This window comes from Elephantulus edwardii, unplaced genomic scaffold (genome assembly GCF_000299155.1).
Source record: "Elephantulus edwardii isolate Elephantulus edwardi_28Jun2011 unplaced genomic scaffold, EleEdw1.0 scaffold00013, whole genome shotgun sequence".
NCBI classification, from domain to species: domain Eukaryota; kingdom Metazoa; phylum Chordata; class Mammalia; order Macroscelidea; family Macroscelididae; genus Elephantulus; species Elephantulus edwardii.
Window position 1 is genome coordinate 7,591,663 of NW_006399763.1, and position 25,901 is coordinate 7,617,563.

The 25,901-nt window shown below is 40.2% G+C and overlaps 1 protein-coding gene across 1 annotated transcript in view; it reads left to right on the forward strand.

Moving 5' to 3' along the window:
* BVES (blood vessel epicardial substance) overlaps positions 1 to 15,461 on the forward strand; it is a 59,167-nt gene extending 43,706 nt beyond the window's left edge. Inside the window, exon 7 of the mRNA XM_006881184.1 lies at positions 15,337 to 15,461. Coding sequence (XP_006881246.1) covers positions 15,337 to 15,461 — 125 coding nt within the window. The remainder of the gene's footprint in view (positions 1 to 15,336) is intronic.
* Positions 15,462 to 25,901: the final 10,440 nt, after the last annotated feature.

Here is a 25,901-nt window from a genome sequence, read left to right on the forward strand (position 1 = left end):
GCCTAGTGTTAAGGAGCTGTACTGCAGTCCCAAAGGCACACAGTTCAAATCTACCAGGTGTCCCATGAGAGAAGGGAGAAGGATGGGCATTTTCCTCCCATGTGATTAACTGCCTCTGAAAATCTGCTGAAAGGTCAGCTATGGGTCAGTTCCAACTAAATTGTACACAACAAAACCAACCTTTCTTTATTAGCAGCCCAACATGGCATGCACTGTGTTACCAAAGCTCTTTTTTTTTTTTTTGTCTCAGCACTCATTGTTGAATCAACTCTGAATGGCAATAACCCTGTATACATGGTAGGCCTTCCTTTGAGGTATTTGTAGCTATTAAACGTTGTTGTTTTTGTTGTTGTTATGTGCCATCGAGTCGCCTGCAACTCATAGTGACCCTATGTACAAGAGCCTTAAACCCTGCTGTATCCTGTGCCAATTTTATTATCTCTGACACACCTGCCTTCATTACCCTAGTCATTGAATCAATCAGTCTCATCAAGGGTCTTCCTCTCTTGTGCTGTCCCTCCACCCTCCCAAGTATGATGCCCTCTCCAAGGACTGGTCCCACCTTGTAACATGTCCAAAGTATGTCAGACGAAGTTTCAGAATCCTTGCCTGTAAGGAGCAGCCTGGTTTAAATTCTCTCTAAGTTGAATCTGTTTGTTCTCCTAGCAGTTCACAATGTATTCAACACTCTGCTCCAGCACCACAGCTCAAAAGCATCATTTATTCTTATGTCATCCCTAGTCGTTGTCCAGATTTCTGATGCCTAGCAAGTAATTGAAAAGACTATGGTCTGAATCAGGTGCATCTTAGTCCCCAGAGTGACACCGTTGCTCTTCATTACTTTGGAGAGGCATCTGACAGCAGACTTTCCCAATGCAATTAATCTTTTTCTTTTAATTTTTATATCTTTGCAGTTATTTTAAAAAATTTTCTGGCTGCTGGTGCCAGAGTGTTGATTGTGGAGCCAAGCAAACTAAAGCTGTTAACAATCTCAGTCTTTTCACCATCTATCATGATGCTGGCAAACAGCCCAGTGGTGAGAATCTTTGTTTTCTTGATGTTGAGCTTCAATCCATACTGAATGCTGTAGTCCTTGACCTTTATGACAGGGGCTACTTGCCTCACCCTTCTCTTGTGAACTTGCAGTGGATTTTAGCCCTGACCTTTTGGTTTGCAGCTCAGCTCTTAACCCACTGCACCACCAGAGCTCCTTGTTTCCTGTCTGCTGTTAGTTAGATCTAGAGGCTTGTACAGACTCCAGCAAAAGCACTTCTTTTGCAGATCTCAAAAAATATGTGATCTAATGTCACAAAAATACTTCATAAAATTACACAGTAAATGAAGCCCAATTAAACAGAAATGAAGTTCAAGAGAAGGTGAAGGGGAACTTTGAGTGAACTATCATCAGAATTGCTGCTGCTCCCGTGCTCTATTCTTGCACATGTCACATGATGCTAGAGCCTGAGCAAGAGCCCTGCTCTTTAACACACTCATCCTGCACACCGCTTCACATTGCCACTTAGTGGGCAGAAAGCAGAGAACTTGCCCAGTGAGGAAGAAAGGGTTCCTATCTGTTTATTACTAGCTCATAGTCCAGTTGATTGAACTCTTTTTATTCTCCTGTGGCTTCATTTACTTGGGTTTTGTGTCCAGGTGGGTGGTAAGAAATGAGAGAGGAAGGGACAAGGGTGAAGAGGAGTTGATGCTATCACGTGTATTCATACTTCTGTCTGCTCTTGGAGCAAAGAGCTGAGCAAAGCACCTTGTCTTTCTATTGTCACCTTTAGGAAACTAGCTCCCAACATATAATGTGTAAGACAAATATGTAGAGATTAATTTGATTTTGCTTGGCAGTTCCTTCAATTGATAAGCAGTATAGAACATAGGCATTGTCATAGCAACAGGAGGTGGTGATGCTGGTGGTGCCATTGAGTACAGTTCATTGCAACTCTGTAAGCAAAAGATCTGAACCCTGCCCAGTCCTGAGCCATCTTCACCATCTCTGACACATTTGAGCCTTTGAGCTACTCAGTGTGTCAGTCCATCTTGTTGAGGTTCTTCCTCTCATTCGCCAACTCTTATCTTTCTAAGCATAGTTTCCCTTTCTAAGGAATAGCCTCTCCTAGCAACATACCCAAAGTATGTGAGACAAAGCTTCCCCATCCTTCTTCCAAAGAGGACTTTGGCTGCACTTTTTCCAAGATATATCTGTTTATTGTTTTGGCAGTCCATGGGAAGAGGAGGGCATGTTATTTCTCCTTGAAAGTTTATGACTTTATTTTAGTTAATAGAGGTTAAATATGGCTTTGGTGGGTTTTTTTTAAGTCTGTAGATAATATAGCCAATATGTTTTTTATTATTTTCTGTCAAGTCAGAACTGACCTATAGCTGACCCTCCAGTAGGGTTTCAGAGGCTGTAAAACGAGAAAGATACAGAAGATAATACAGCATTCTTAGTTTCAAGACTGTTGTAGTTGTTTTTATGTGCCCTTGAGGTGTCTGAGACTCATAGCGACCCTGTGTTCAATAGTCCTGAACCCTGTTCTATCCTAAGCCAACCTTATTGTCTCTGACACACCCTCATCATCCCAGTCACTGAATCAATCCATCTCATCGAGGGTCTTCCTCTCTTGTGCTGTCCGTCCCTCTCCAAGGACTGATCCCTCCTTGCAGCATGCCCAAAGTATGTCAGCTGAGGCACCTGAATCCTTCCTTTCAAGGAGCAGCCTGGCATCACCCTCTCTATGATGAACCTGTTAATTCTCCTAGCAGCCCATGTTATATTCAGTGCTCTTCTCCAACACCACAGCTCAAAGGCTTCAATTTCCTATCATCGCTAGTCATTGTCCAGCTTTCTGGTCTTTATATAATCTGGTGAACTAGATTTTATTTCCCCTGTAAACAGCCATAAAAACACACTTTACATGAATTATGCTGAGAGGAAGAAGGAGCTCTGGTTGAGCAGTAGGTAGACGGGAGAAGCATTTATGGACAGTCCTCAGGTCCACTGAAGATGGTTAGGGTAAAGCAGTACTGCTATCTTATAAAAGCCTCTCTGGCAGTTCAGATTTACCAGTGGTTGTTTCCTTGGGAGAAGGATGGGCCATCTGTTCCTATGTAGTTTACAGTCTCAGAAATCCATATTGTTTTTGTTGTTGTTGTTGTAAATCTTTGAGTCAGAACCGACCCTACCTAACCCTGCAGCGGGTTTTCAGAGGCAGTAAATGGGACAGGAGTATATTGCCCATCCTTCTCACTGAGCAGTTGTGAATTTGAACCACATTCCTTTGGTATTTCAGCACAGTTTATACCACTAGGCCACCATGGTAATGAGTGAGTGACGAGGTGAGTGATAGGTGAGTAAAGTATAGCTTAGGGAGGCCAGCAAGCATTGTCACAAGGGCACAAGGCTAGCCCTGACACAAGGATGTATCGAACTTGTTAGCAATTGTTGTTTTTCTTCTAAATGTCAAAGAATTCATTTCAATGTGAAACTTGGTTGAGAGGTATTCAGCTACTACTGTGGTAGCTAATCACATCCTGACCGCCTTCTTACATGCTTTCATTTAATCCCCCCAACCACAGCATGAGATTACTGCTGTTAGATGCAGCATAGTCATTTTTGACCAATAATGACCCCAAGTGACAAAGTAGCCCCTCCCCACAGCGGTTCTTCACCAGGCTGTCAGTTTTACAGGAGCTGATTGCCAGGCCTTTTCTTCCATCGAGCAACTGAGTAGCTTCAAACCACCAACATCTTGGCTGGCAGTCAAGCACTTGAACATTTGCAGCAGCGAGACTCTTACCCTCTAAGAACTCAGACTCACTTCTTAGTCCATCAGGTTTCTAACGCTACAAGTCACAATGAGATGGGACAGCCAGTGAATTAAAATCGCTAGAGATACACAGCCTTTGGGTTAGTAAGGCAGCTCTCTGTGGCCTTTTCCATGAGATAGATAATTGTATCTTCCCTTGTTAGGGTCGAGGAGGATGACAGTTCACGCCCCTTTGTCTTTAGACACCAGTCACAGCTGGTAGGGGCGATGCTGTCTGGCTGCAGAGCCTCAGCCATCAGGGACCTCTCACCCGACACAGCCCCACCCACAACTAGCTGCCTCTGTCTGTGGCCTGAATAAAGTGACTCAGAGTTTCCTTACCTGTCAGGCGACAGTGAAGGAGTTACATACACTTTTTATCTTTTGAGTTCACAGCTCAATTCCTTACCACTAAGCCACAAGAGCTCCCACATTTTTAATCTTTTAATAAAAATGTAAAAAATAGTTTATAATAAAAAGAACTGCCCCATTTCACCCTAATTTTGGCCTTCTTCCTTAGGAGCAAGCATTTTTGTGATAACACTAGATAAAATGCTGTTCTTTATTAATTTATCTACTACTCTAATTTAGCCCACTTCTAACTCTTCTCCCTTTTCTGTTCAATATAATGTTTTTGTCATTTACTGTTTCTTCATAATGATGTACATGTTATCCCTCTCTCTTCTCCCCATGCACCATTTTTAAAAGCAGCAATATTAGCATTCTTACCCTTTTCTCTTTTTCTCGCCTACCACATCCAACCAGCTGTGGGAGTAATTTTTAAAAATTGAGGTCAATAACACATGCGGTCTTTTTCATAAACTGCATTCATATCATCCTTGCTTGAGCTGAAGACTATTTCTCAAGAGTTTAAATAAAAAATAGCTCCATTGTTATGTTTTATGCAGAGCCAAAAAGTGGACTATGGTTGTATTTCTTGCTTGATTTTTTTTTTATTCCAGTGTTTTCACTTCTGTTCAAACGAGATTTCTTAATAACAAGCTCCAATATATTTGCCTTACAACATAGAGTAAAAATTATGCCACTGTATACTTTATAATACTTTACTTCATTCCCCCTTGAGTTTCTTATTGCTTTCTGGGGAGACGAAACATCTTACTCACTGTTTTACGTAGAGTTCATTTTATTTCATTTCAGGTTTTATGAGTGGTTGTTTCCTGTTTGAACTATGCATTTTCAGAGTAGATCTTAGTTTTTGTAAGAGTTCTAGTTGCTTTTGTTTTACAAATTGTTGCACTTTCTGTCTTTATATTCTCATTTTCTTACTTTATCAACTTGGTGTCTCCTCTTCTTTAGAGACCTTTCTCACAGAACCCCTAAGCCTCCTACCTCATATGTCTCTAGGCTAGTTGCACTGCACCATTCTGAAACTGACCTTCACTCTTCTTGGTTTATTCCTTGTCAGCATGACCCATTATGTCATCCACTGTCCTCAAGACCTCTTTTTTAGGCAGGAAAGAGCTTGGGCACTGTTCCTTGAACACTTGTATATGATGTGGTGCAATTCAGGACCCTGACACTGTCTGAGAGTCAGCAGTTTCTCTGAGAATGCCTCCTGGGACCCTGGGAAGCCTCCAATCTTCCCCAGCTTCTTCTTTGCTCTAGTTGGTACCCATCTTTGCTTAAGTTGCTTGGTCCTGATGCTGAGTCCATCTAAGGAAAAATTAATAACAAAGACCATACCACCTTCAACTTTGTTGTTCAGAACATTTCTTCAAACTCAATTTCTTCAGTTAAAAAAAAAACACACAAAACCAAACCAAACTCATCTGATTTAACTAGGCAGAGACAAGAAATGAGATGATAATCCTTTCTAGTAATGAAGCCATTAAATCCCTTCCCATCACTATTCATCAAAAAATGTATAATCTAATTAAAATTCCAAACCCCTGGAAGGTTTTTAATTACTCTATAAAGCAGTTCGCCAGATGGTTAAACAGTAAAAATAATAACACTTTGAAAGAAATTAAGAAAATGTTTTCACAGTTAATGTGATAGAGAGGAAAAAATTCTTATACCATTCTCTCGGGTAGTTTACAAAAGTATTGCTTCTTTCTTAAAAATATTTTTCTCAGGCAGACAGAAAAGTCACTTGACAAACATAGTCACATAGACAAACAATATTTGAAGGTCAGACTTGAGCTAGTTTGTTAGTCCTCAGAAACAGACATGACCTTCACTCTGGATATAAGCCCAGAAAGTATGTCCATTTACTTTTCTTTGCTAGAACTTCTTCGGCCTTCATGTAATTAGAAGCCCAGAAAAATAGTGGGGAAAGCTTTATTAGGATAGGTTTTAACAAAAGAAATAGCCTAAGAAACTGTACTACTATCCCAATGCCTTGTGATTCAAATGCACCAGCAGCTTCACGAGAGAGAGATGGGCGGTCACTTCCCGTTCAGTTATCTGCCCCTGAAAACCTGCCAGCGGGTTAGTTATGAGTCACTTCTCCCTTGATGGTCCTTTGATGGTACACATAAATTAGGGTGAGGAGCTGTGCTACCAACCCATAAGCATGCAGTTCAAATCTCTCAGCGTCTTGGGAGAAAGATGAACAGTCTCCTGGTGCTGTTTCTGGCCTCTGAAAACCCACTGGAGGGTCAGCTATGAGTCAGTCCCAACTCGAGGACACACAACCATAGACAACCACCATTGTTTCCTGCACTGAACTCCAGAATTTTGAGCATTTGTCACTTAAGAGCTCCCTGGTTCACGCCTATGGAGTCTCTGGGTGTTTCAAATGGTACATGCACTCGGCTGCTAAAAGAAGGCTTAGACTTGAGTCCTCCCAGAGGCATTTGGGGAGAAAGGCCTAGAAAGAAATCTACTTCCCACAAATCAGCCTCTGAAACCTCTATGGTTCACACTTCTACTGTGACACATGCAAGGTTGCCGTGAGTTGAGAACTGGTTTTGTTTGTTTAACTGGATGGTTCTTTAACTCAAGGCTTTAGAAAAACAGAAAAGGGTTTGTGGGCTCATCTTTCATGCAGGGCTATATGTGTTTCCCCTTGCAGGCAGTGAATCTAAATAGCGAGCCTCCATCCTCACTATAGCCTAGCACTAGCTGTGTCTGAACAGTTCTGCTAAGGAGAGCTTCTACTCACCAGATCTGAAGTCCCTTGAACACCCACAGGTTATGGCACAAGCATAGGTGCTCTTGTGAGGTTAAAGGCTTTGACTGACAAATCTTACTCTTTAGTTTTACATTGTCTTTCTTAACCCTCATGATTGTTACCTGGTGTTGTAGTTGTCTTTTTTACTTGAACATGCCGTGAAAATGGTGTTTGTTGTTGTTACGTGCACCATCAAGTCACTTGTGATTCATAGCAACCCTGTGTAAAATAGCTCTGAACCCTGCCCTATCTTGAACCAATTTCATTGTCTCCAACCTACCTCTCATTACCCCAGTTATGGAGTCAATCCATCTTTTCCAGGGTCTTCCTATCTTGAGCTGTCCCTCCACTCTTCCAAACATGATGTCCTTCTCCAAGGATTGGTCCTGCCTGACCATCTGCTCAAAGTATGTGAGACAGAGCTTTAAAATTCTTGCAGAATGCTTGCCTCCAATGAGCAGCTTGGTTCCACCCTCTCCAGGACAGACCTGTTTGTTCTCTTAGCAATCCATGGTATGTTCAGTATGCTTCTCCAAAACCACAACTCAAAGGCATAGATTCTCATTCTGTCATCCTTAGTCATTGTTCAGTACTCTGATGCATAACAAGTAATTGTGAAGACCGTGGCTCAGGTCAGGGGAACCTTAGACTGACATGATTGCTATTAAGTACTCTGGAGAGTCCCTGACAACAGATTTTCCCCAATGCAATTAGTCTTTGAATTTCCTGGGTGCTGGTACCAAGAGTGTTGATTATGGAGCCAAGCAAGTTGAAGCTATTAACAATATCAGTCTTTTTTCTATCTATCATGATACTGCAAATTGGCCCAGTGGTGAGAGTTTTTAGTTTCAGTTGTTGAAACTTCAACACATATTGAAGGCTACAGCCCTTGACCTTCTGCAGCAAATGTCTCAGATCCTCCTCAGTTCAGCAAGTAAAGTTGTGTCATCTGCATAACGCAGGTTGTTGATAAGTCTTCATCCAATCCTGATGCTATGTTCCTCCTCACAAAGTCCAGCCTCCCAAATGATCTGTTCCACATATAGATTGGAAACAGTATGGAGATAGGATGAATAATAAGTATGGAGATAGGATGGTATGGTTTCTAACCATGCAGTGTTCCCTTGCTCTGTTCTGACATCTACCTCCTGGTTCAAGTATAGATTTCCCATGAGCACCAGCAAGTGTTCTGGGATTCCCATTCTGCTAGCTCTCTCTTCATAGTATATTAATACCTATGGAAAGGATGTCTAAACTCTCTTTGGTAGATCATTTTTGCCAGTTGGAGCTCTCAGGGCCTAGTGGATATGGAGTTATGCTGCTAACCTAAATGCAGACAATTTAAATCCACCATCTGCTCTACAGGAGAAAGATGAGCATTCTTCTTCCAGGCAATTTACAACCTCTGAAAACATGCTGGAGAGTTAGCTTTGAGTCAGTTCCGTCTCAATGGTAATGAAAGAGAGAGAGGTATCATATCATGAAATATATCCCCCAAGCAACTGTAATTGACATAGCTTCCTAGCAATCACAAGTAATAGGTCTAGATTTCAGTTCAGGCCGATACTCTTTCTTTTGTATACTTTTATAATGTTGTTTTTGTTGTTAAGTATCATTGAGAAAAGCATGACTCATAGCGACTCTATGAACAAAAGACTTGAACCCTGTTCTATAACTTCTAGTCAGCTATAAAATCTAGTCAGCTCACATAAATAGTGAATGAAATAAAAAACAACCAAATGGTCCACACTCGAACTTCAACCAAAACAAGAGAACAGGGAGGAAAATGTACAACAATGAATGAATGAAAATCCAAAGTCTCTAGAAACTTTCATTAAAATTTCAATAACAAAAAAGACCAGAGCTCAGAAAACGGGAACGTGATTGTTGCTTATGATACACACACCAAAAAAATTGTGTCTTCTTGGTGATAATAAATACTAAACAGAGGAAGGATTCCAATCTGTTTTCTAGTATATTTGTGTATAAGAAATTCTTTTCCTCCTTTAGAATTTGGAATAAATGAAAAAGTATGTGTCATGGACAAATCTCAAGTCTTCTAGGAACATCCTTAAAGGGCAAAAAAGAATTTGCAAAAGGACTTATCTAAAGCTAAGCATTAATTTTTGCTTTTTTCCTTCTCCCTGTGCTCGGAGTTAGATAGTTGGACCTTCTAGGCACATTTCTGGTGATGCATCAGTGCATAAAAATAATGAAAAACCAGGCCAACTGGTCCAAAATTTTATTAATGTTCAAGTTATAAAAGATAAGACCCTTCCCTGGAAATGTAATAGCCCCTAGTGTGTGTGTGTGTGTGTGTGTGTGTGTGTGTGTGTGTGTGTGTGTATTCCAAATTGGTTTTGGATCTATTAGGAAACAAAGATGGAATTTCTAGCTATAAGGTGACTGACTTGAAATCTTTTCATTGAACACCATTGGACACCAAGTGTCCATATGAGAGAAGGGGGCACCATGTCAAGGCAGTGATGAGCTCCTTGCCTGACCCTCTTCTGGCCATGACAGTCAGTGATGCCCAGAAGGAGCCAGGGAACCCTCTCATCTTTGTGGCTGTGAACATCATCCTTGACACTTGATTATCAAGAGATCCAGACTCCTGCTGCAAAGAATGAGCATTCCTTGTGACTGATTCCATTAAAGGTCAGGCATCTTGTCTGGCAGAAGTAGTACCTTCTAGCTTTTACATGGCTACAAAGTGTTCCTGTTACCTATTGTGACATCTGGATGGTGGACAAAGGAATATCTTATGTGTGAGTAGGGGAAAGCCATGGGGTCTGGGACTGGAGAATTTACAGAGTCTCGCTGAGTCACAAAGCCTGAAATGTGAGTTGAGTATTCTCTTCATGAAAAGAACATTAGCGTGAAAATTAATTCTTTCCAGGCTGTTAAGGCCACCTGGCTTCTTCTCCCAGAATATGTTCCTGTCTCAGTGCTTCTCTCCCAGATGAGAAATGAGTTCATACACCCGGCCACCCCGCTTTTCCTTTCACGAGTTGTCAGAGTTGACTTTTCTTTAACTTCTGACTGTAAAACAGAAGTAATGGTACTAGTATTGATGTAATAAAAAAATACATTGCTCTGAAAAGTGTTGGCAGTTCCCTGAGAAAATAAAATAGAGAGTGAGAGGCTTTGATTCATTTTCACCTCCACAACATTTAACGCCAAGTCTAGCACCTTGAACTCACTGGATGATCCCTTTTGCTGATTGAATGGAAGCTTCCTGGCAGGTGATAGGATGTCAGACTGTGCTGATGTTTACCTGGTATAGTACTCATGCCCATGCTACATCAGTGTCACACTGGTCAGTGACAGGAAAGTGCTTTCCTTCAGGGGATGTAACATAGCCCACAGTGGTGACAGTCTTCTTACATATTGTTGTTGGTATGTGCTGTTGAGTTCTCTGTGACTCTATGTACAACAGCCCTAAACCCTGCTCTATCTTGTGCCAGTCTCACTGTCTCCAACACACCTACCCCAATTGCCCCAGTCACTGAATCAATCCACCTCATAGAGAGTCTTCCTCTCCTGTGCTGTCCCTCCACCCTCCCAAGCATGACGTTCTTCTCCAAGGTCCCTCCTTGCAACATGTCCAAAGTATGTCAGACAAAGCTTCAGAATCCTTGCCTCCAAGGAGCAACCTGGTTTAACCCTCTCCAGGATGAACCTGTTCGTTTTCTTAGCAGTCCATGGAATATTCAATACTCTTCTTCAACATCACAACTCAAAGGCATCAATTCTCTTCCTATCCTCCCTAGTGAGGTTTTATTATAACTCAAGAGCTTCTTGCACTGGAGGAGAGTGCTGGGGCCTCACTGATAGGATTGACTGGTCAGACCTTATGATGTAATGTCTTTGTGTTTTCCAAAAGTTCTTAGAATCAGCTTTCTGGAGGTCCTTTGGAGGTATAATTTTGGTTTGGGTTTACTTCATTTCTTTTTTAAAAATCATCCATAGCATTGGCTTCCTGCAGTGACTGTAATGGATCACCATACCACAATTTATTTTCTCACAAATTTGAATTTCGAGGCTCCAAAGTTAAGTGTCAAGCCCCAAATCAGGGTGTTGATAAGGTCTTGTGCTCTCTGGAGACCCCATGAAAGAATTCCTTCCTTGCCTCTTCCAGCTTCTGATGGGAGCCCTAGGTTTATGGACAGGTCACAACAATTTCTGCGGCCAGGTCTTCAGTCTCTTCCTGCTCTTTTCATCTCAGTGTGTCCTCAAATCTTCTGTGCATATTATTTCATTTAGGAACCATATGGATAATCCAAGTTCATTTCCTCATCACAAATCCTTCACAAAGATCCTTTTTCCCCACCTTGTAAACCAATAAAAATTCCAGAGATTAAGACTTGGATATATTTTGGTGGCCATTTCTAGGCTACCATACATATACAGCAAATAATTATCAAGAGCCAGAGGATGTTACTTCTGAGAGACAGACTGCAAGAGTGAAGAGGTTGTACTTATAACCCTCAAGATTGTTTCCTTGTTAGCGAGAGATGCAAGTACGTGTGTCCATATGTGATATGAAATCACAGTCCACCAGGCAGCTGTCCTCCAAATTTCCTAGCATAGACTGATGAGCTTGTCCAGAGCTGCATCTGTCATTTGAAACATATTGATTGTTATCTCATCAATTCCTAGGATCTTATTTTTGCCAGTGCCTTTACTGCAGCTTGAACTTCTTCCTTCATTACCCTTGGCTCTTGATCATATGGTATTTCTTGAAATATTTTGGTGTTGGCCAATTCTCTTTTGTACAGTGATTTCTGTGTATTCCATTCATCTTCTTTTCTGGAATCATTCAAGATTTTCCCGATAGCATCCTTTAGTATTGCAACTGAAGTCTCAGGTATGTTTTTCAGTTCTTTCAGTTTTACAAATGCTGAATTCATTCTTCCCTTTTTATTTTTCAATTCTAGGTCTCTGCACATTCTATTGTAATAGTTTGCTTTGTCTTCTCAAGCTGCCTTTTGAAATCTTCTGTTCAGCTCTTTTTACTTCAGCTTCTCTTCCTTTTGTTTTGGTTTCTCCATGCTCTAGTGCACTCTTCAGGGTCTCTTCTGATATCCATTTTCATGTTTTCTTTCTCTTCTGTCTTTGTAGTGATCTTTGCCTCTCTTCATGGATAATATCCTTCATGGCATCTCACAACTCCTTTGGTCTTCGATCACTGGTGTTCAGTGCTTCAAATCTGTTCTTAAAGTGATTTTTAAATTGAGATTAAATAGACTCGAGATCATATTTTGGTTCTCATGAACTCATTTTCATTTTCTTCTGCTTCAGTTGAACACAAAAAATGAGTAATTGATTATCTGTTCCACAGTCAGCACTTGACCCTGTTTGGACTGTTGATATTGACCTTCTCCAATGATTTCTCCCACAGACGTAGTCAATCTGATTACTATTGAGTCCATCTGGTGAAGGTCCATGTGTAAAGTTGCTATTTATGTGTGTGGAATTTTTTTAAATCAGATGCCCTTTAATGTTTTTTTTTAATTTTGTTGGTCTGCTTACAAATTTTGTATACATGTGTTTCACACTATTCATTCACATTCATTATGCTTTATATAATTGATCACCATTGGACTAAGCCCACCACTACCCTGTCTTTTCAGGTCCCCACCAAATCTTTCCCATTTCTTTACCTTCTCTCTCCACCCTCCAAATTGTGCAACTCAGTGATTTCGCCTCTACTCATTCTCACTCCTCTGCCTCCACCCCTTCCCCAGCTTGGGTCCCCATTCATGTTTTACTAGTTATCGCTGTATTTTTATAATAATGGTCTCATGCACTATTTGTTACTTAAAAGATACTTGTGATGAATTAATTGTTGAATATACAGAATTCTGTCATTGTGCATCTGGCCTCATTTTTTGTCATCAGGTCCATACTTTCCAACTACCCTTCCTTCTTTTACTTTGGTTGGTTTTTTTTTTTTTAATGACCTTTTTATTCTATTAATACAGTCAGTGTGAAATTAGCCCTGAAAATGCTAAAACAACAACAAAAATTTATTAGTTAAGCATTTCTCATCCTGGTACCTTTATTTCTGTGAATGCAGCATGTTCTGTAGATACTGAAGCCTCTTCCACCCCGTGGCTAAGTGTTCTTGGCAGAGGACTTAGCAGATGGTGCCTGCAGGGAGGAGACCTAGATGCTCCGGACCCCAGGGTCTCCTCGGACTGCGCCTGTTAGCACTGTGGTGGACCACCCTTCCTCCTTCATTGTTTCCAAAGTTTGCAGTCAGTCACCAGATACCATTAACACATTTTTAGTCTACATTTGGCCAAGTTTGGACTGCAAAATTTTATAAAAATCTTCAACCTCCTTCCCTTTGGCTTTAGTTGTTAATGCATATATTTGAGTAATAATTGCAAAACAGATCTTCCTTGTATGCATATGGATAATTTCCTATCACTCACAACACTGAACTTTAGGCTAGAACTTTAACTTGTCTTTTTAACTATGATAACAATACCGTTCTTACTCTGTTTTTCATACCTGGCATGTTATACCATGTGAGTTTCTGATTCAAAGTGGCCAAAGCTGGTCCGTCTCACCTCACTAGTGGCCAGAATGTTGATGTTCATGCGTTCCATTTTATTTTTCACAACTTCTATTTTTCCAACATTCATACTCCGTACATTTCATTTTTCATCTATTAAAGGATGCTTGCAGCTGTTTTTATTGATTTCTAATCCAGCCTCTGCCTCTAATATCATATTTTGTGTCATCAATAATCTTCCAAAGAGCCCTTTGAGATTTGATTGTTCCTTTTCCAAAGATATTGTTGTTGTTGTTGAACCGATTTCATAGCTGACCCACCAGCAGGTTTTCAGAAGCAGTAAATGGCCCATCTTTCTCCCGTGGAACAACTGGTGAATTCGAACCTCATGCAGCTTCTTACCACAAGGCCACCAGAGCCTAAATCTGAGGTTAAAGTCAGAACACTGCTTAGATATGAGAGTGGGGAGACTTTGGTTTGCTTTGGATATGTCACCAGGAAAGACTAAACTCTAGAAAAGAACACCATGGTTGGTAAAGTAGAAGGTCAGCCAGAACCAGAGAAGCCCAGTGATCATGAAGATGGCACTGGGCACAGCAGCGTTTCATTCTGTTACACACATGTCGTCATGACTCAGCATGCACAATGACAGCTAACAACAGAGCTATGAAGGATGAGGCCTAAAGAGATTTAGAAATCAAGTCAATCTCACACAAGAACCAGTAAAGCAGGAAAACAAGGCTCAGGACACATCTGACCATCATTCATGCTGTTCCACCCACCCTGTGACACACTGGCTGGGCACGGGACACGTGTCCTTACTGCTGCTTCTGGCCTTCCTCCAGGGAGCAGGTTGGTGGCTTTGGGCCTCTCTGATCCACCCTCTTGTCCCCCAATGGCTATAATGTCCTCTCTTTGCTGGGAGGCTCTGCTCTCTTCTGCTGGCTCTTGTCAACTGACTTTAACAAATTTTCATGGTCACCTGTACACCATCTGCTTGTTCCGTTAACCAGATCACTCGCGCAGGTTTTTAGTGGCAGTAAATCACATAGGAGATTTCCCTTTCATAGCTGTTAGTGGATTTGAATTGCCTGCCTTTGGATTAGCAGAGCAACTCATTACCCACTAGACCATCAGAACTCCCTTAATAACTTCTTCTCTCAATTTTAGACAATATTTTCTTTTACATCAAACACAAGTGCCCTTTATTTGTTAGATAGCTGGTTAAGTATTTGGTTAATGGGCAACTGACTGAATTATTTCTTGGTTCTTTGCATTAACGGGCATCCTAAGATGTCTGAGGGATGCCCTCTCTCTGCTGCTAGCCCTGAGATTGTCTCCTCTACCTGACTTTTGCCACCAGAAGATCTCTCCCCTTCCAGCATCAGTTCAGGGACTGACTGGGCCAGTGGCGGGAAGGAATTTGTTTTGTTAGTTTTACTGTAGAACTGTTGTTTATGAAAATTCACAGTAAATACATTTTGAAGGTCAACACTAGTGACCAGCTATGATAGTTTTCTAGGAATACGCTTTTGGAGCATGAATGTGTTTCAGGAACTCATTATCCAAGCAAATTCAGTCATTATCCAAGCAAATTCAGTAGAATCAACTCCATATCTTTTCTCATAAACTGAGAAACACTTCCTGACTTTGCTATTTTATCAAGATACTGGATTGAAAATAGAATGTTTTGGGAAATTGAATTCCTAATACCAAATTTCTATATACCAGTAGATTTTTATATACCTACAGATGTCCCGTAAATGGTCTCTTCCAAATGGAGTTTCTAAGCGATCCATCACACCTATATCAGGGCAAGTTGCACATTAAATGGTTTTCCTCTCTGTGACCTTTGACAGATATGGCATCTCCTCACCAGCGAGCCTCTGCCAAGATGAAACCGATTGAAGAAGGGATAGAAGATGATGATGAGGTCTTCGAGCCAGCAACTCCCAACACATTTAAAGTGCATCAGTTGCCATGATCAAAGAGAAGATTGATGTTGCCAAGATGGAAATTGTCTTGAAACTCCTGAAAAATACCAGCACTTTCTCATGGCTTTTAGATAATTCTGTTTTCCTACATCAGTCTGTAGAGTCTAAGGGCAGGGGAGTGGGAAAGTCAAAGATGGGAAGGTTACTTTGGCCTGTCCTTTTTAACTGGTCAGCTTTTTAAGTAATGATTTTACTGAGCCTTCTAACTAAACCTAGTTCTATTTTGAGATATATATATTTTCACAGTATTTTCTAGATATAATTTTTAAAAATCCTAGTGCTCTTAATGTATATATATGCCTCTCAGTTATTTTCCAAGTGTAGTTCTTCCTCCTTGCATGCTGGTCACTGCCATGGTGAGGGAGCTGTCCATTTGATAGACTTAGCAACCGATGGCACTTTGAAAGTGAGGTTGAGTAACACTGAAAAGCAGGGAATCTCAGACTTGTTCCCAGTTGTGTTTTTGCTTTTCAATGGGAAATTTGAGAGGAAGAAGTGATTTGATTGATGTTTCTTTTTCTTCCAGTCCAGATGCATTCATTATTCCACTAGCTCACCTTACTTATGTTGGCGTCCTGTAGATGGCTTGATAATAAACAAAACTTACCAGACTTGACTCCTATTACCCTGACATTATTCCATTAATGAACTGGCCCTGAAACCTGAAGCTTCAGAGATAACACATGGAAGCAGTTCTGAGCTTGGCGTCAACCTTCAGCCAAACTGATTTTTGAGCCATCTTGTCTCATACGCTTTGATGGAAAAAACATTTTACTTAGGGTAGGGAGGACTAGAGTCGGGGTGACAGGGTCACAGGTCAAGGTGACTGAAAGAGGAGCTTTACTCATTCTTTGTCTTGTATGGCGAAGTTTTCATTTATACCTTTAGAGGCATAGATGACTTGTTAAAATAAGTGCCAGGTTCTGAGAGCTCAGGCTATGATGTAAACATGGTGGCGAGCAGACTATTCACAGGTCTCCTGTGAAACCAGCCTCCATCTCCTCAGGAAAGGCTTTATTCTCGATCTTACTTCTTGACCGAATTATATTGTAAGAGACTGTAGTATTTAGTTGGGAGTGGACAAGCAGAGTTTTATTTAAAGTTTTCCTGGGACTGGTTAGTATGACTGGTGTACCTGGCTTGAGTGAGTGGTCCAGTCAGCCCTTTGTTTAGATATGCGGTGCATACAACATTCATTTTTATTTTGTCTCTTCCATCAGAAGCAACTTTTAAATAATTCCCAAAACTCTTTTATATTAATTTGGATTGTGGCTTTTTTATTGACTACAAATGGTTTCTACAAATAGAAGCGACTTTGAATTGCTGTACTATTATAGGAAATAGCCACGAAAAGTCCTAAATGAAATTCTTTTCAGATTACCTGGTCCAAAAGGAGCTGCTTTTGCCAAGAGGTGGTTTACATTAGAGAAGGTGTAGAATTAAGCCAAGCGAGGGTGACCTCATTTTCCTAAATCCACTCTTCCTAGGCCAATTAGCGTAGTAATTTAACCTCAGTTAAACTTACCTATGAAGCTACTCTATTGAGAAAACTTACACAGATTTGGGACCCAGCTCCTCATGTCTATTTCAAATGTGGTTTATTTAATAGCACAGTGATAAAGTGGGTTTTATTTTACTACTATAATATTCTCTTCAGCTTATTAAGTTAGGAATACATTGTGAGGAAATGACACAAAGTTGAATGGCTTATGCTTGTTTCTAAAATTGTTAGGATCATTCAGTTGAACTATCTGTCAGTATCTCAGTGCACATGTATAACTATAAAGCATAATGTAACATGTGAATAGTGTTCTCACTTCACCACTGGGGTAAGAATGTATAGCTCATATAATGTGCCCATGCATAAAATGATTTACCAGATCATGCTATAGGATAATTAGATATCACATCCTTCCCTGGTGACAGTGACTTTAGATTCTACTGAGACCATGCTTATAAATATTTTAACCTTGGAGTTTCCTTACCTTGTCCCATGACCACTATCTTTGCATTTTATTAATCCTAAACAGCAGAGATGTTCATCTGTCATGTCTAATTTCATCATATTCGGGAATTAGTTTTCTGTACAGATGAGAACAAACCTGTCTTAAAAACACACCACTAAGAATGAGTGATATAAAACCATTCATTGCATATTCAGATGTGTGTATTTATCAGTGAAGATTGCAATCTCAAAATTAGGAAGCTTTAAAGAACCACTTTTTCTGAATGGGAAACATGAAACTATTTTTAAATACACACAACCTTCATTGAGACAATGAGACTCATAGAAAAGGAGCCAAAAGCCACTGAGTTGCCCTCCCACACAGACTTGATAGCAAAAGAGCAGATAAGGAAATGAAGAGTTTTAAGTGTCAGATCCCCACTGGATGGCTTTAAATTCATTCATACAAATGAACAGTAATAGCTTTGTGTAACACATAATCTCATAGTTACAAAAAAAAATCATTGTTTGTCCTTAGTAAGACAATTCCTCTGTGTGTGTGTGTGTGGTTTGTCTTTACAGCCACTTAGCTATGTAGTCAAGTTTAAGAAAATTGTCTACAATAACACTCCTTTCATAAACCAAATCTACTGCATCAAGTTAAATGTGGAAATTTGGAGTGGAACATTTCTTTTTCTTTAAATTTTTTTATTTTTATTTGTTTATTTTTTTAATTTCAGTGAACATCTACAGAGATTTTGGAATTCCATTCATTCATTGTTGCACTTTTCTCCCCACCACCCCCAGCCCCTGGAACATTTCCATTGGAGCACATTTGTCACTTATACTAGTTTGAAACTCTCAAAAATATTTCCATTTATTAAAACAATAGCTTATAACTAAATAGATCCTCAGCAGTGTGTATGTATCTTAAATTAGTAATGGGTGCTATACAGTTATTTTTTTATCTACTATCCTTTGCTTTCTGGGATTGTTCTTCTTTCTCGACATCTTTAATCAATGGACACCTTTGTGCTTTGCTATCAGCTCTCTGCGCACTTCGAAGTCTTTCCTTGTACCTGATTCTTCTACATGTGTGAATCATTTTGGAAATTATTAATTAAAACTGTCAGCTCTTGTCTCCCAGTCGCCATTAGGGTCCCCAAAATAGAATCACTTGGAATGTGGGAAAAACCTATAGAAAAAGCTGATGTATCCTCCACACTTCACTGTGCCCAGTTCAGCTAAGGAGGGACTTCACTCTCCTTTGAAGATTTCGTGTTAATATGTAGTGTGGGTTCTGACCAGGCAGTGGGCTCTGTAGATCAGTCCCTCCTCCTTGCAGTCCACAGGGTAGAACGCCAAAGATGTACCTGCGTTTTTTCCTTCATTTTCTTGGTCATTCCTAAAGCTGCTCTGTAGAAACCTTGGACTCTGCCCTGTCTCAGTTTTTATTTCTCTCCAGATTACAAATTTCTTGATCTCTTTGTGCCAAGATAATTATGAATGTCCACATACTCAATTCAGATTCCTGAAGACTGGAAGGTTGGGATGCTGTGTGGGTGACACAGGGTGGAGTCACAGTCAATTTACTTGGGTTCTGCTCGTCATGAGGGACACTTCCACACTGCCCTTAACCGTGTTTCCATTGTCACAGCACCTCCAAAATACTGTGTTTATAATGTTATATTGTGAGTGTCGTACATTTAAGAAACCTGCTTTTAACTACAACTTACAGATTATTCTGTTATAACCTGGTTTTATAGCACATGACTATTCTGTGAGTGCTTTATACAGACATATTGCTTATAGAAACTTCTTTCTTTCTAATTTTAAGTACCATTTAATTGTCAGTATTTACTTTATAATAAAGATGCATTTTTGTCCAAAAAGAACAAGTTTAAAATATCTTCATGCATTGTCATTTGGTCAAATAATTTTTTTTTTTAATTTAGAAAATGTTCCTTTGGTTGTGTTTTTGTTTTTTGCTTTCTTATTTCATTCCTCACTGGTGGTGTAGTCTGTAAGGAGCTGTGCTACTAAATTAAATGTGGTGCATCTTTACAGGTTCAAATCCACCAGCAGCCCTAAAAGAGAGCAGTGGGCTGCCCTCAAACGATTTAGTCTTTGAAAACCCAATAGAGGGTCAGCTATGAGTTTGTGGGACACCACAGTGATGAGACACAGAAAGAGAGAGTTGACTTGTGGTAACTCCACTGTCAAAGGTCCAGAGAAAGGTAAATTCCTAGGATTAGAGTCATAATGAATGGCATAAAAACTGAAGAGATCTGATGGAGGCATTAACCTGCTACAGGCAGTAAGGTGGGTCTGCTCCTGCACAGGAGGGACAGCAGGTGGGGCTCAAGAGCTGTAAGTTGGTAAGGCTTTGTTGGTAAGGCTTTCTTCTCTGGAGGACTGGGTAGCCTTTGAGGGCAGGTTCCTTCTGCCTCACTCATCCTGAAGCCATCTGACCAGTGGAGTGTGCAGAAGATAGGAGTGAGTTGGGGTCTAGATCACTTTGCAAATGGAAGCTGACTGCAGGGCAGCAGGACTTTACTGGCTGGGAAAAGCCCTTGGCCTAGATGTAAGGAATTGGGCTGCCACACAAAGCCTGGTCATGTGAATACATCGACTTTGCTGTAGGAGAATGATGGGAAGTCTTCCCTGAGATTTGCTGTGCATCACTAAGTCAGAACCAACCCAGAGCTGACCCTCCAGCAGGTTTTCAGGACAGTAAATTACAGCTTTCTTCCTCAGAGCAGCTGGTGAATTTGAACCTCATGCCTTTGGTTTGGCAGCACTTCCTGTGAAAATATGCTGGAGGATTAGCTATGAGTCAGTTCTGACTTGATGACATATAATTTCCTTTCTAAAAATGAGGCATTTTGGTTTGATAGCCTGCTTTTTTTCACTCTATAAGTCATTGGTGTTTCACATGCGGTAAATGCTTTCCTGAAGCTTCTTGTTTAATGGCAATAAAGTAATATATCCAACTGTACCATGTTATATAGCCAATCCTCTATTATTGAATCTTTAAGTTATTTGCAGTTTTTCCATATTACATAATGCTGAAGTGAAAAGTTTTTATTCATCAAGTCTTGGATGCTGTCTGCTAAGCCAGTTCCTTTAGTTCTAAAAGGTACAGACCTCTAGAGTACCTGAGACCCTGTCAGAGGTCTTTGCAGTCAAAATTATTTATGTTATTGGGTGTCATTGTGTTGGTTCCAATTCATAGCAACTTTATGTAAAAGACAATAAAATATAGCTCTGGTGGGTTATTGGTTGTAAAGAAAGCAAAGGTCATGTGGGAATAGCCATGCCTGACCTTTATCAGCTTCACAAAGGAGAACTGTCCCCGTCAGAAACAGAAAACCAATTGCCATGAGGTCAGGCAAGTCCCCTGTGTTCCCATGCCTCTTTCTATCATCTCAACACCAATCTTAATGCTTTGCTGGGTGCAAAATCCAATGTGAAAACTCACAGACCATACAGAACCATGTTGAGGAAGTAAAAGTTATAATCCAAATTCATAATACAACACAGTCAAGAAAGCTCCTGAAATGTGCACACAGGCACTTCAGCCCCCAACCTTGTGGCTCCAGGCCAATTGTTCCCAAGTTCTTAGACCTGCCAATTTTGCCCCCTGCCCCAATTGTCCAACAAAATTCTCAGTTCTTCCAGTACTGGCTCTCCTCTTCCACCCTTCCAGGGTCTCATCTCACATCAAGTTTCCAGCTCAGCCATAAGTAAATATTGCTGCTGTGGTGGAGCTGGAGCAAGAAAAGCATCCTACATTATCTTGTTGAGAATTTCCTTGTTGAGAATATCTGTCTCTCACTCTAGCTTGCTCAGTTCAATAGTGAAACTAACCAATACCGTTGTGGAATGGTAGCTAGCCAATCTCCTTATGGATAGGCCAACACACCCCGTTTGTATATTCCCACCCATCCGCATAGTATGCTCTCTCCTCAATACAGTAATTACTTCAGGATAAAATAGTTAATCCTTTGGCTAGGAAATAATTTTGAATGATACACGTTACAGTTGTGCTGCCAAATTAAAGACAATGTTCTAATTCTCCACATACTTCAAAGGAGAGAAATGGGCAGTCTCCTCCTGGGCCATTTACTATGTAAAAGGAGCCAGAACAATGGGGGGGGGGAGGAACCAAGTCTGACCATTATTAGCTCTACAAAGGGAAACTGTCCCCACCCACAGTGCCAAACAAAAAGCTACCGTGTCAGATAGACTCCCCATACTTATGTCTAATAATCACTGGATCTGATGTTTATTGCAAATTGACTCATTTGATTGATTTTATTTTACTCACAATGTTGGGGTTTATTAAGAAAATAGGTTTGGGGTGGAGGAGGCAAAATTAAAATCCAAGTTTTAGTGAACAGCAGTTGTCCCAAGCAAGGTTAACAGCAAGATACACTTCTTCAATTGGTCTAAACAGCATCTCAGTCAAAAAGTGAAAATCCAGGTTTAACCCAGCAGCATAAATGCAAGAAGCCTCTGGTTTCCTCAACTGTCCAGCAAGCTTTGTCTCATAGCAGTTATAAGTCCACTCTTCAGTCATCCGGCTTACCCTTCTAGTCTGGTTCCATCTCCACAGCCACATCTCCCCACATCCCATCTACAGTTGCTTTAGCATTCTCTTGCAGCTATTGATGATTTTGAAGATGCTGATCAAAGGAATGAACCCTTGTGTCTGCAGTTGAGGCAGCTGGAGACCATGCCACTAGGGGGGGCTAAGACGATGGCCATTTTCAAAGTCCTAAAACCACATTCTGCCTCTGAAAACTACGGGAGGGCCAACTATGAGTTGATTCTGATTTGGAAGTACACAACAACAATTGTCCCAACAATTATGCTCCATTCTTTCCCCCCCTTTTTTAAATTGAGATTTTAATGAAAGTTTATAGACGACTTGGATTTCCATTCATTCATTGTTGTACATTTCCTGCCCTGTCCTCTTCCCCCTACCCCAGTTCATTTTTTATGTTTTTGGAAATCAAATTCTTTCATTGTTATACAGTCCCCTCTGCCAGTCCACTTTACTATGCAGCTCTTATTCTGGACTATTGTCATGCAAATAATACCTAATCATATATTCCTTTTATACAGTTCTCTCCCTCATCTGTTTCAATGTCATGTACATTATTTCTTTATCCCCTCTTTTCTTTGTTTCCCCCAACCTCCATGTCAGTCCTGTTTTATAACAGTGGCACTATGCAGCATTTGTCTTTTTGTGACTGAGATATTTCACTCAGCATAATGTCCTCCAGGGTCATCCATTGTGTATAATATTTCATGAGTTCTTTGTTTTTTTACTATTGCATAATATTCCACTGTGTGAATATACCACAGCTTCTCTATCCATTTGTTTATTGATGTGCACATGGCTTGTTTCCAACTCTTTGCTATTGTGAAAAAGCCACAATAATCATGGGTGTGTATATATCTGGGTGGTGGTTATGGTTTCTTTAGAGTATATTCCTAATAGTGGAATTGCTGTGTCAAATGGTATTTCTATTTGTAACTTTTTGAGAAAGCACCATACAGCCTTCCATAATGGTTGCACCATTTTACACTCCCACCAACAGTGAAAAAGTGTTCCAGTTTCTCCACAACCTCGCCAGCATTTGATGTTTGCTGCTCTGTTGAACTTTGCTATTCTTACTGGGGTAAGATAATGTTTTGATTTGCATCTGTCTTAAAGCTAAGAATTTTGAAAATTCCATCATGTGTTTGTTCGCCATCTGAATGTCTTCTTTGGTGAAGTGTCTGTTCATCTCCTGTGCCCATTTTGCAATTGGGTTGTTTACCTTTATCTTGTTGTGGCATATGCTCCATTCTTATAATCATTACTTTGTTTGAGCTCATTGCAACCATTGTGAATTGCAAAACATGATATCCTGCCAACCTTATTGTTTCTGGCACACTAACCCTGATTACCCCAGCCTCTGAGTCAATCCATCTCATCAAGGGTCTTTCTCTCTTGCACTGTTCCTCCACCCTTCCAGGAGTTATGTCCCTCTCCAAGAACTGGTCTCTCCTTGCAACATGCCCAAAGCATTTCAGATGGAGCTTCAGAATCTTTACTTCTAAGGAGCACCCTGGTTTCACCCTCTCCAGGATGAACTTGTTTGTTTTCCTACCCATCCATGGTATACACAATACTGTTCTCTGGCACAACAAGTCAAAGGCATCAATTCTCCTTCTTTCATCTCTAGTCATTGTTCAGCTTTCTGATGCATAGCAAGTAATTGTGAAGACCATAGCCTACATCTGGCACATCTTAGTCTCCAGACTGACATTGTAGGTCTTCAGTGCTTTGTGGAGGTTCCTGACAGCAGATTTTCCCAATGCAATTCGTCTTTTGATTTCCTGACTGCTGGCACCAAGAATGTTGATTGTGGAGCCAAGCAAACTGAAATTGTTAACAATCTCAATCTCTTCACCACCATCTAACATGATGCTGCCAATTGGCCCAGCGGTGAGAATCTTTGTTTTCTTGATGTTGAGCTTCAATCCATATTGAAGGCTGCAGTCCTTGACCTTGTGCAGCAAATGCCTCAGGTCCTCCTCAGTTTCAGCAAGGTTGTGTCATTTGCGTAACGCAGGTTGTTAGTGAGTCTTCCTCCAATCCTGATGCCACATTTCTCCTCATAGAGCCTTGTATGGTTAGGTGCTGTCAACTTCTACTTTTAGTGACACCATATGACAAAATATAACAGTTGCATGGATTTCCATGCTGTGATATTCATAGGAACAAATCACTAGATCTTTCTTTTGCAGAGCCAGTGGGTGGGTTCCAGGTGCCATGTTTTAATTAGCAGCTTGTGCCACCAGGACTCCTTACACACCCCTGTATTAGAGGTTATTGTTGTCTTCACTGTCACACAGACGCAGTAGGAAGAATGTCTGTTTCACTTCATAATGTTCTGGATGAAGTACATAATTTTAATAAATTTTGACCAATAAGTGCTTGTTTTTTTACTAAAAGAAATAAAAATTTTCTCTTTATTGAAAATTTTGTATAATAAAATAGGAAACACATCCCTACTGTATTCCCAAGTTACCTCCAGGAAAGTATTTGTAGGTTTCCTTGTTTTGTTTATTGGTTTCTTTTTTGTTGTTTTATTATTTAAACTAGGCATGTTCTTTTGTAGAACATAATTTTCACTTGGAATATAATGAGCCACACACTGTGGTTTTAGGAACTTGGATATCTGGCACACTTTCTTAGAAAAGTTTATCATTTCAAGGAAAACAACTGACAATATTAGTTGTCAATAACAAAATTTAAATTTTCATGTACAAATTAGAATTTTTAAAAACTTACACATGTCAGTATGGGCTTGATAGCTTCCTAGTATTATTTCTCAGTCCATATTTCAACTAACCATTAAGGAAATCATCACTCGTTGATTTTTGTTGTAGTATCAAGAATGGTCAAAATTGTCTTCAAAATCTATTAAAATTGTCTTCCTTTTTCCAGCTACATATGTGTACAAGGCAAGATATTTTTCTTGTTCAAGCAAAATAATGTACTGCAAGAGATTGAATGCAGAAGCCAATTAGAGTATCCATCTGTCTTTTTGTAAGCTAGACTTTGAAAAGATTTCATAAAATATAAAAAAAATCCATTCTAACTTACTATTTTCATTTTAAAAAATACTTTCCAAGAAAAATTTTATTCATTTTGTTCCTGTTGCTACTTGCTGTTGAATCAGAACCATCCCATAACTGACCTTCCAGTGGGTTTTGAGAGGCAATAAATCACACAGGAGGAGACTGACCATTCTTCTTCCACAGAGCATCAGGTGGATTTGAATCATGTGCTTTTAGCATTGCAGTGCTGTTTCTTACCACTAGGCCACCAGAACTTTATTCATTTTAACATGTACTATATAACACCTCTAACACCACCCAAGCTTGCTATTATGCATCTCATTGTTATTTTAAGTGAAATAAATATCAAGAGATACAACCCACATAACAAAAACTCTGAATTCCTAATAATTTTGAGCATATACAGGGAACCTGAAAGAAAAAATTCTGAGAACTGCAATCTTTAATCTTTATAAAATGTTTTTATTCGTTTGAAGGGCATGAATTTTCCATTTTGGAGATCAATTTGGTCCATTGGGAATAATTTTACAAAATTCACACCAAATACTACACTGTGACTTGCTCCACTCCTTGCCATGTTGTGCTGCCTAAAATCCTGGTGTCACGGTCAGCCCCATCCCCTCCTGTATTCCTTTCCTCTTTCTCTTTTCTGTCTGTAGGAGGATCCCAATGGTACCTCTGCTTATCTTGGTCTCAGCTTTTCCTCTGATTCCTGTACTAGGCTCCTAGCTTGTTTCTCTCCCTGCAGCCAAAGCCCACATTCTTAGTGTGGTAATGACTTTTTATGTCCGGTCACTTCTGTTCCTGCACCTCAGCCACAGTGGAAGGTCTTTCCCATTCTTGA